Below are 11,740 nucleotides of genomic sequence, written 5' to 3' on the forward strand. Positions count from 1 at the left end.
GACTTGACAATCTTGAAAGTCTTTTCCAACCAGTGACTATAGAATTATAGCAATCTAAGGTGAGTGCGTCTGTAGAGAGGTGGTTACCTCAGGCAAGTGCTCCTGGAAGGGGGTACAGCATAACAAACCCACAACTGAGCCTAAAGATGGTGTTGTTTCTAAGGGCAGTATCAAAGGCTTCTCTATCATCCTGCTGAAGAATTTCACTTCTACAGTCATCCTAGTCTATATTGCTGAAGATCTCCAGATCTGTGTGGATAAAACTTGTGTATTTCTCAGATTCATAAAGCTGTGCTTTCCACACTGGTTATTTAAAAGAGAGAGAAAGCAAACAAACAAACAAAACAGATGAAACCTCTGCAAATGTATTTTGGGATGTTTTCTCATAAAAGAAAAAGAGTTATGCAAGAGCATATTTTCTAGAAAACAGAAAATACAGTGAATTCCAATAAGAAATAAAATAAATTGTGTAAAAAGCTAGAAATTAATAATTAATGTTGGAAATTTAAGCTACTGCGCCTCACTGAAGTTCAGATCATTTTGTCTAAGCAGTGAGGAGGCAGAGATGTCAGAGGGTAGAAATTACAGAATGGAAGCCAGGCAAACACAAAGCAGCTAAAAGATCCATCCATCCATGTACATACCAGATATTCCACTATTAAGAATAAAATTTAAAGTCTTTTTTTTTTTTCTGGCAGACTTTGCAAGTGTTTAATTTCTTCTCCCACCTGCATCTCCTCAGGAATAATGTATTGAACTGAGTAAGATATTTGCATTATTCATATTTGCAATTTAACAAATTCATGGGTACACAACTCAGAAAAATATCAGAAAGTAACATTCTCTATGTTTCTAGACTTCTATTAAAAAGTTTCCAGCTGGAGACATTTGTTTCATAGTCATATGCTTTTTTTCCTACTTTTAGAGCTACTATTTTAACCCACCAAATCTGTTTTATTACCCAAAGCGTCTCCTTATTTCATCAAATAATAATCTTTGAGGCAGAACCTTCCTTTTTAAAATTCAGTGTATGTGAAATATGCTAAATATCCCTGTCTACTGTTACAGTAACAGCTTAAAAGTATCCCTAGGAAGTCACTTAAGTGAAACCTCTCTCATAAATTTAGATCAGCAATCTCTACTTAAATTATGTTTTGCAAGCAGTTCCTTACAGAATCCTGCAAAATTGTTTCCCTTTTCACCCCACAAGTCATGTTAAGTTAATAGGTCCTTAATTGCTTGCTATATCTCATGTCTCTTTTGTGAACAATTTTGCCAATTTCCTGTTCTTAGAAGTGGAACGAGTTCTCAAGCAAGGGCGTAGCTGTATTAAGGATAATATGGTTATTACAGCATAGCGGTAGGAATGCACAGCCGAGAGAGCAGCCACATTTCATGGAATTTAGAAACACAGAATACAAATAAAAGATATGAACAATTTAAAATTTGTATTTGTAAAATATTATTTGAGAGTCAGCTATTGCTGCTCCATTTTAAAAAGTATTCAAACCAGACTAGGTGGAAGTGCCACTGGGGAAGGGTCACACTCAGGCACTGTGTACATAAGTTTGTGGATTTTGTCACGTACACTGCCAAAGAAAATCAGGCTTGATGATGAGTACATGTGCATAGAGGCTGGTGACCTGTAGATTTCCTATCAACATCAAGTGGCTGTGACCCTGGCTGCAAATCCAGTCCACACAGACGCAGAGTCTTAAGAAAGGCAAGCTGTGCTCATCTGCTGAGGGTGCCTCACCTCAGTCCCTCCTGTCCCCTGTCCTCCCAGAACACGGAGCCATAAGACTGGCTGAACAGCGAGGAGTCTTCGGCTCAGCTCCAGAGGCTGGTCTGAATCCATATCTGACAGTGAACGTCTTTGAAAACAACACAGATGATAGGCATGACAGTCCAGGCTTGAAAACAGGTTTCAGTCTCCACATAGCTGCCAAAGCAATATAGGGCCCAAGGTCCCCTCCAATTGCAGGGGCTGTTTGGGGTCACCACCTCTTGCACAGGAATGCCATATAATCATTTACTGTGGAAGAATGCCCTGTGCATTGGCTACAGGGAGCGTAGCATCCAATCACTCAAAGACAGTAAAGTTGAAAATGGTGCCTACTTATCTTAATGTGAATGCCATATCAACAGCATTTTATGCAGCTGAATGCATTTGGTGGTGGTCTGTATGACAAGACATCTTAATTAAAAAGACATAACATTTGGAGTTTTTGTCTTTTGATCTAGAAGTCCTGAGTTTGGTGTTCTCATATTTATTTTTTTCCCCAAAAGGTATAAAATGCTGTTGCATTCCTCTTGAAATCAAAATATTAGTACCCATATTGAAAACAAAAATTCTGTAAAATATTTCTAATGTACAAAAGAGAAAATTACTTCTGAGATGCTGCCATTACTTTCCAACTTTTTCCAGCAATACGAGTGTCCCTTTATTTCAGTAACTGTAAATGTTGGGAAAATCAGTCCTTTGTATACAAGAAGTGCATTAAACAGAGGAGAGAGAAGACTCAGTGCAATTCACTTCCTTTGATTAAGTCTATAGGGAAAATATGGCCTTGCCAAATTCAATTTATTATGCTGGAGGAAAGAATGGTTCTCTTAAAAAAGCCCAGATTCAATTATAAATATAAGCAATTATGTTTGTTTGTTTTTTTTTTCTTTTTTTTTTTTTTTTTTTGCAGAAGGTCATGCATACAAGAAAGAGGCATATGGAATTGTTTCAAGAGTTAAATCAGAAATTTCAGACTCTGGACAGATTTCGGGATGTACCAAAATCAGGCAGCATGGTAAGTTTTCCTTCCTGGATATTAAAAACATGCTGTGCTGTAACAATAACAATGAAACAAGAGATCTTTGAATTAAATATTATTTCCTGTGAAGACCTCATTTTATGCTACTTTTATATAGCCTCAAGAATGAGAACAAAAGATATTTAAAGTAATCTAACCTATGGTGAGACTCATTACATTTTGCAACTAGACCATAACTAACTCACTGACATCATTACAGATGACAAGAAATTGAACTGTAGGGAACGCATTTAAAATCTGTATGTGTCTCCTATGTCTAAAGTCCTTTATATACAGAAAGCAGCTTCATAATTTAATTTACCCAATAGGGTTTTACCTCTGGCTAGGCAAGCAAATATTAAATTAGTTATAACAAATAAGTCCAGCTAGAGTCACCTACACATTAGAGTGCCCAGAAAGAGCACAGAGTCACTGTAATTCTGTCTTTCCTTTAATAGGCCTATAAATATTTTGCATGTGAAAAGCAAAAATTAACTCATCCTGAATTGACTTTGCTATCATCATAATTCAGATTTGTAGACACACACACACACACACAGGCATAACACCCTGACTATATCTGATATGATAATGAGAGCAAGGAAATAGTTGATTCTGCCTAATTAAAACAGGTAATTTAGTGTTACATACTTTCTAGCAGTAATGCTATGATTAGTAATAATTTTCTATATAACTTTATAATGTGAAAATTGCATATTGAATGAAAGTGAGCTAGAATTGTCTTATGTTATTTCCTCTATTCTCCCCTCTATTTGAGATTTTCTGTTCATGTAAAGCTTGAATTCATTCAAAATCTCACAGGTGGTCTTCATGGATGAATGGTGCTTACTCTGTTTCATATCACTGGTGTTTTTTGAAGGGTCTGCTAATAACAGCTGCCTAGAGGAATGGTCATCCTGTAAGGCAGTCAGAGAGTGATCCAGATACCTAAATACCAGAATCTCAGGCCTTTAGACAACCTCAGATATCTTAGTCTACAGCAGAGTATAAGTGGCGATGACAGGACTCACACCTCTATTTAAAAATAATGGGAGTTCCAGCAGGATGTCCAAGGGGATCTTAAACAAATGTGAAAATGTTTGATTTTGGCAACTAGCATGTTATAGCAGAAATCACTGATGACTTTTGTCTCTCTCTTATCCTAATCCAAAAGTATTCATGGACAGTCGAAAACAGGCAGCTTTCAGTCTGCTGATCCTAACATGATGCTACATGAGCTCACCAGCCTGTAAAGCAATTCTCTCTCCCATTCTCAAGGAGCAGGTTTCTGCTGTTCCACCATTCTCCTGCCCCAGTTCAAATGCAAGCTGGCAATCTCTATCTCAGACCACTCCATATTTCAGACAGCAAGCACTCCTCAATTACATTCCCTTCCCTTCCCTTCTGGTGCTTTTCTACATAGCCACTACTGAAATGCTGGCTGCTGTTACTAGATAATTTGGCCATTCCTCACACACTACATTTCTTGCAAAGGACAGGGCTTGGCTGGCAGCTCAGGTGAGCAGCCTGCCAAAGGGCCAATTGCTCACAGAGAAAGACAGTCGCAGCCTGTCTCCCTGCAAAGCTAGTTCCTCCCTCTGACTCCTGTGTCTCATAAGAGTGCTTTAGGGATCAGCCTTATAAACAGAGAATACATTATTTCATCTTCGTATTCAATTCTTTTTTCTTCTCTGTTCTTCAGGAGAATTCAGCGCCAAACAAGGTTCCATGGGACAATTTCAAAACCACAGGCGAATATCAACACTATACAACGATAAACGTATTAGACACAGAGGCAAAAGATGCTTTAGAACTAAGACCAGCAGAATGGGAGAAATGTCTGAACTTGCCTTTAGATGTGCAAGAAGGTGACTTTCAAACAGAAGTTTAACAAAAATGAAAATAAACTGAACAAAACAAAAACAAAAAATTAATTGCACTGACAATAAAGAAACTTTGGGAATCCTGACACTCCTGTCTGAACGTTGTGACTACTTTATGCCAGGCTCTCCCCGTGCCAAATGTCAGTGGTTTTTTCGTACAGTTTCTTCCCACTAGTATGGCTAGTGGAGAACCAGGTGTACAATTCTTACCATCGTGTGTTGTAAGTACCCGTGGAATGGATTTGTAAGGTAATCTTTATAGATAAACCTCAAGCAACGATTCATGTTGTAACAGCTTCATTTGGTTTAGTTTTCAAAAAACTTCACCATGAAGCACAATGTATATATTTATGCAGTTTTTAAAGTTTATAACAGTCTGTTTGGCCATTACTACACTTTTTACTTTATAATATAAAAGCAAAGTTTTTGTCATTAAATGAATGTCTGTTGAGCTACATTCTTCATTGCTTTAAATGCAATAAAGTAATAATCTCACTTTTATATGAATAATATATTTCACATCTTTATTATTGCAGTTTTCTCTGGAAAGCTCAGAGTAGCTTTCTCTGCTGCAGCTGTGTATAAAATATTTAAAATGTTGTATGGTGTAAATAAACCTTTGTCTACATATCAGTTTCTTAGTGCATTTTATTCTGTATTTGTTGATCTTAAATTTGCATAAAGTTTTCTTTAAAAAGTACACATGCTGAATATGTATTTGGAGTTTTCATAGTATATTGTTCTATCTCCTCCAAGGAGTTTCTGTATTACTAAATTTGTAAAGCCATTCTGCATTTTCTTAGGATATCCTCTGTGACAATGAACCATATAAGTTGGACTTGTCGGAATACTATTACAACTGTTCTATTTTATACATATTTTTGTTTTGTTGAAGAAAGATAACTCTTGGAAAATAAGTTGTTTCAATGCACAGCACCCCGGGAAAATGTTGATTTAGAATCATTAGTTTTTTTGCATGTTCTTGTTGCTGTATAACAACAAGAAAGACTTCAAAGATAAAAATTCTGAAATATTTTTGACAAAAAAAAAAAAAGAGTCTGTTTCATATTATAAATCAAGAGCTCAGTGTGATTTATGTTGCAAGTACAGTTTAAAAAATTAGGAATAAAAAGGAAGAGTAAGCTTGTTCCATGCTCAGAATCAAAAGCAGAACTTCGAAACCTCTCCTCATCTACAATGTTGCTGGGGGAAAGTGGGAGGGTATCTCAAACCTCTGGGAGCCAGATTTCTAGAGAAAAAAATTACCCAAACTATTTTAGTGCCTGCTATGCATAATTGAATATGCCCCATCCTACTAGCTGGAGTGATCTGAGAGGAAGAAACACGACCTCTAGTTTGTCAGGCAGAAAAAAATACTAGAGTACAGAGATAGGGAGAACTTTACCTAGAGCTTTGGGAGTAGGAAATCATCCTTCATTCATTGAGAGGATGGCTTATCATCCTATAATTTTCCAAAAAACAGTCTAAGGAGAATCTTCTGCAAAAGCTTTCTCCTCTCTGAATCCTAGCAGAAAGGCAGTGCTTTCTCCAGGCCATAATAAAGTCTTTAGGTCATGAAAAGGAGCGTGACTTTGCCTATTCCAAATAACCAAGTAACTCATTCGAAGTGCAGACTTCATCAAATGCTTCATTTAATCTTTGCATTAATACAAAAAAAAAAAAAAAACTAGCTCCCAACCTGGTACCAAGTCCTCTATCCAGTTTAGGGGTCCAGAAATTAGATGTTGAAGTGCTTAATCCTGCATTATGCCAGACAGTCTGAACTGGCCCTCTGTCAAAAAGCTGACACAGAGGGAGGCAACTGGCACAGCGAACTGTGTGGTCTATGGACATCACGCTGCTGAGAACTGACAGTACACAAAAACTCAATTCTTCATAAGGAGAGAATATAAGTTCCCAAATATTAATTTCAGTCTTTCTCCTTCCTTTTTTTTTTACATCAAGTTCTAACCTAAAAGGTTTTAGTTTTCCCTCAAGATAAATATACAATGGAAAATTCACATTTTTTAAGGATTTCATCTGGCATGGTTGGTATTTCTCAAGCAAAGCAGGTTTTGCAAAATTTCCATTTTCAAGACTAAATCAGAAAGCTTAAGCTTCCTGATCCAGCTATAAGCCTTAGCATCCTCCTTGATTGATCAAAATGTAATGCAAATCCAGAGCACCTTGGTATTTCAGCAACTAGTGCAGAGAGAATTTATATAAGCCTTACACCAGCAGTCTAGTTACAGCAGCAAGAAGCTTAGGGTAGACTGAAAACTTACTCAGGAAACATTATAAATCAGTCTACACTCAACATGCTGCTGACCCAGTTGTGCTGTTATTAATAACCCAGTTGATGCAGGTTTAACATTTTCCTGAGTATGTACTGCACAGCAGTTGCAAATGTACTTTCAGTGTGTGAGCAGCAATGTTCAGTGCCTTTTTAACCATATCTTTTACTGCAGTGCTCAGAAAGTCATATGGATTTTTATTTTTCTATGTATTTCATGTCTAGAAATCTTAAGAACATGCTGAAATCCACTGTATTAATGTTTTTGCTTCATATCAATACAGAGTTTGTTTTTCATAGACAAGCTGCAACACAAAGTCATGGCTTGCTGCTCAAGAGAGCTGGAGAGGCTGGAGAGTTGGGTGGAGAATAACCTTATGAAGTTCAACAGGGGCAAGCACAGGGTCTTGCACCTGGGGAGAAATAACCTCATGCATCAGTATAGGGTAGAGGCTGACCTGCTGGAAATTAGCTCTGCAGAAAAGGACCTGGGTGTCCTGGTGGGTAACAGGTTAGCCATGAGCAAGCAGTGTGCTGTTGAGGCTAAGAGGAATGATATTCTGAGTTCGTAAAAAAAAGTGTAGTCAGCAGGTTGAGGGAGGAGATCCTCCCCCTCTACTCTGCCCTGGTGAAGCCACATCTGAAGCCACATCCAGGTTTCTGGACTCTACAATTCAAAAAAGACAGACAACTGATGGAGAGAGTCTAGCATAGTGCTAATGGTAAAGGTCCTGGAGCATCTCCCTGATGAGGAAAGGCTGAGAGACTTGGACTGTTGAGATGGGAGAAGACTGAGGGGAGATCTTATCATTGCTTATAAAAAAAGCATTAAAAGCATCCCTGGTTCAGTTAGTGCTCATGTGAAAACTCTAACATCTTTGTCTCCTTTCTCTACAGTTTCTCCAGGTGTGCTAAAATTCTTAAATAATTCTCAGTAAATTCTGTTCTAAGTGGGATATTCTGTTTGATCCCTATAGAAAAAGGAAAAATTCAGCCAGGAAGATTCATTCAGTAGGAAACAGAAATAAAGTTAGAAGTACCTGAATTTTAACATAATGGTTTTAGTTAGCAGTCCACTAACTGCTATTTGGTGGAAAATACCTGACCAGAAAGAAATAGGCACCAGGGAGCTTAGTAATCCAATGTAATCATCTTAACCTATGAACATTAGAACCTGCTGCTCCTTCCCTCTGGTCTGATGAATGAAGAATCTTTATTTCTTAAGTAATGCTGCTTCATCAAAGACTGGCAGAGAGTTACAAAGATGGTGAAGGGCCTGGAGCATCTCTCCTATGAGGAAAGGCTGAGTGAACTGGGTCTGTTCAGCCTTGAGAAAAGAAGACTGAGAGGGGACCTGATCCAGGTCTATAAGTATCTAAAGTGTGGGGGGCAGAATGACGAGGACGGACTCTTTTCAGCGGTGAGTGGAGACAGGAGAAGGGGAAACGGCCGGAAACTGCAGCATAGGAAGTTCCGCACAAACATGCGCAAGAACTTCTTTACAGTGAGGTGACGGAGCACTGGAACAGGCTGCCCAGGGAGGTGGTGGAGTCTCCTTCTCTGGAGATGTTCAAGACCTGCCTGGATGCCTACCTGTGCGACCTGCTATAGGGAACCTGCTTTGGCAGGGGGTTGGTCTCAAAGATCTCTGGAGGTCCCTTCCAACCCCTACAATTCTGTGATTCTGTGATTCTGTTATCTGCAGCCTGTTGGCTGAGTTTTGCAGTCAGAAAGGTAGAAAGAATGATGTGATTCTTTTTAGATGGAGTTGTAATTATTTCACAAAGACAGGCTGAGGGGGCTGGGCTTGTTCAGCCTGGAAAAAAAAAAGACTGTGGAGTGACCTAATTGCAGCCCTTCAGTACCTAAAGGGAGCCTACAAACAGGAGGGAAATCAACTCTTTGAAAGGGTTGATAACTGCAGGACAAGGGGAAATGGTTTTAAGTTGAGGGAGGGAAGATTTAGGTTGGATGTCAGGGGGAAGTTCTTTACAGAGAGAGTGGTGAGGTGCTGGAACAGGCTGCCCAGAGAGGTTGTGGGTGCCCTATCCCTGGAGGTGTTCAAGGCCAGGTTGGATGGGGCTCTCGGCAGCCTGGTTTAGTATTAAACTGGGAGGTTGGTCGCCTTGCCTGTGGCAGGGGGACTGGAGATTCATGATCCTTGATGTCCCTTCCAACCCTGGACAATCTGTGATTTTGTGATTCCCACATCCTCAAAGTGTGCTGAATTCTGAGCATTTTCAGTGTTTTTAACACCCTCTCCACTAGCTCTGTGTTAGAAGAGTGACAACTCCTCAGTTGTTGACTTTTTTTTTCAAAACATACAGTGGGCACCTAAAACTTGAAAGGGATTAGGAACTGTTGCGCCTGACTGTTCATGCCTGTAGCAATATTTTGAACACCTGCTAGTCTCAGTATTTTCTTATTGATTAGATTAGCAAGTAGCCTAGCTGGAGGTGTCTACTTACTTCCATGCCTTATATAAGCAGATAACATGCCTTCATCACCATGCAATTTCAAGCTTAGCAAGCAGGCACCTATACCTTACGTGATGCAACACTGACCATACAAAAAATCTATATCCGTTTATGTATCCCTACTTAGGAGTTTAAATACCTCTAAAAATCTTGTTCTCTGGATCCAATTTTAAGAACAGCTACAAGCTAGTGTTTTTTTTTCCATCGCCAATTCAATGATTTATTGCATTATGTTTCTGGGCTACTGACACAGGAAATTGCAAAAGGTGATGCCTGAAGGATCACATACTATAAAAAGGAAACTAGAATTGATTAGTATATAAGTTCAATTTTTATTCAGTGTCTCCTTGGACCTATCTACTTTATTTCCTGCTCTTCTCAAGAATAGTATTTTAGGAAAAATATTTTTAGAGCTCTGTTTTTAGTAATTACATTCTTAAATCAAGCAATGATTATCTATGGTTTCTAAAGACAGATAGGTAGGGTCCATTACATTTAATTTGGAAGTTTAACTACAACACAGTCTTGCCAATATTTTGAGTATTGAGCACTTGCAGGGCAATCTGACTGCGTCTGTTTTAGGTGCCTAGGTTCTTTGTGTAATATAAAGGGGTGCACCTCTGAAGCCCAGCTGGGTTCATTCAATTCTCTACATTTAGTACTAACATCTTTATATTGATTGCACCAAAAATTTAAAAGCCTCCTAAGGGCAGTAAAATAATTCTGCTAAATTAAGCGCTAAGTTTAGCTAGATTTAGTCATCAACATGTGAGCTAACGTCTAGGCTCCTACAGTAACCAGTGGAAAACAGGTCAATATAGGCAATGAAACCTAAAGACAGCTTCAGCTTACCCATTCTTAGAGACTGGATTCATTTACCTTGAGATGCTCTAGTGCATCTGAAACATCTGCATGGAGATTGCAGATATGAAAGACAACTGAAGGGAAGCCTGCATGTTTCTAGACCAGGCAGGATCCCACACTGCATCTGATATTAAACACTTGTGTTACGACAGGTGAATCCAGCTTCGAAAGAAAGATTTTCTGGTGTGCTTGAGGTTATTCAGCCTCCATCTTCCACAGAGAGTCGCATTGGGTTAGAAATCTTATTTCACATTTGCCAACTTCATACAAGTGTCATGGGTCACTATCACACATTGCCAAGTTACAGAGAATCCACCTTCAAATCCTGCTCTTCTTCAGAACATTTATGTCTGTTCTGGTAGAGGTCTCATATTTTCAATAATAATTATAATGGTTAAATTTTCACATCCTTCATAAAGGACTCACTACCCAGTACAGACTGATATGTCAAGTTATCAGTAAACTTGAAAATAGATCATTCTGGATGATGGGAATTAAGCTAGGAAATTTACACTGATGTGCGTGGAGCTGGTTTGAATTTCAAATATAAATGTAACCGTAGAATATATTCTTGTCATAACTGACCTGCATGCAGTCTTTCCTTCTGACTCTAAATGCTTCTCCTAACTATTAGGCAGTGGTCAGGTTACCTCTTTTTTCTATGTTCTTCTGACCCTTTGGCACTTCTAATTATGATTAGACAAAAATCAAACCTGAACAGAGAAGATGACAAGTGCCAGTAATATTCTCTGATCTCTTAACTTCCATCCTTTTCCTGAAACAGATGGTGGTGGTGGTTCAAATTGCTACAGGATTATCTGGAAGTGGAAGGTCTCCAGTTTTCTCTCTGAGTCTTCTGACCAGCAAATAATTATGCACAGAAGGAAAAGCACACACCCTCAGAGAAGAAAAAGTCAGCCATACTCAGTATGTATACTCAGCATAAATTCAGACAGGTCTGAGAACATTATTTTTGCCACAGAAATAAAATAATGGTCTCTGAACCTCATCCTTAACAAGTCAACTTGGGCTTGGGATATCTGGAATTAAAATTTAAAAATAGTCTGTTCCTAAGGCAGATTACACAGAAATTGCACAGAAATAAAAGAGATAATGTTGCACACCATAGAATGAATGAATGATCTTAAAGAAAGAAGATAGGGAAAAGATTTCTCAGTTTTACAGTGTAACTCTTAACTCCAATGTAAATGGTGGCTTTCCAGTACTATGTAGAAAACTACATTTAAAAAAGTGTTCATTACCTCATAATTAAATATGAACAAAAAATATAAATATCTAGTAGCATTCAGTAAGAGAACACGCATTTTTCTCTGTCAGGTCTGGAAAGTCAAAAATACATCCATGCTTAATTTATGAAATGAAATATCTAAATAATTTCACCATACATCATTTCCAAAA

At 38.3% G+C, this 11,740-nt stretch overlaps 1 protein-coding gene across 9 annotated transcripts in view; it reads left to right on the forward strand.

The window, feature by feature from the left end:
- The window catches only part of ADGRB3 (adhesion G protein-coupled receptor B3), a 459,396-nt gene extending 454,081 nt beyond the window's left edge, over window positions 1-5,315 (forward strand). For all 9 annotated transcript variants that reach the window (XM_048936529.1, XM_048936524.1, XM_048936532.1 and 6 more), the window contains 2 exons: window positions 2,697-2,801; window positions 4,507-5,315. In XM_048936529.1, coding sequence (XP_048792486.1) covers window positions 2,697-2,801; window positions 4,507-4,695 — 294 coding nt within the window. In that variant the 3' untranslated portion in view covers window positions 4,696-5,315. The remainder of the gene's footprint in view (window positions 1-2,696; window positions 2,802-4,506) is intronic.
- The last annotated feature ends 6,425 nt before the right edge of the window (window positions 5,316-11,740 follow it).

This window comes from Lagopus muta, chromosome 2, assembly GCF_023343835.1.
Source record: "Lagopus muta isolate bLagMut1 chromosome 2, bLagMut1 primary, whole genome shotgun sequence".
Classification (NCBI taxonomy): domain Eukaryota; kingdom Metazoa; phylum Chordata; class Aves; order Galliformes; family Phasianidae; genus Lagopus; species Lagopus muta.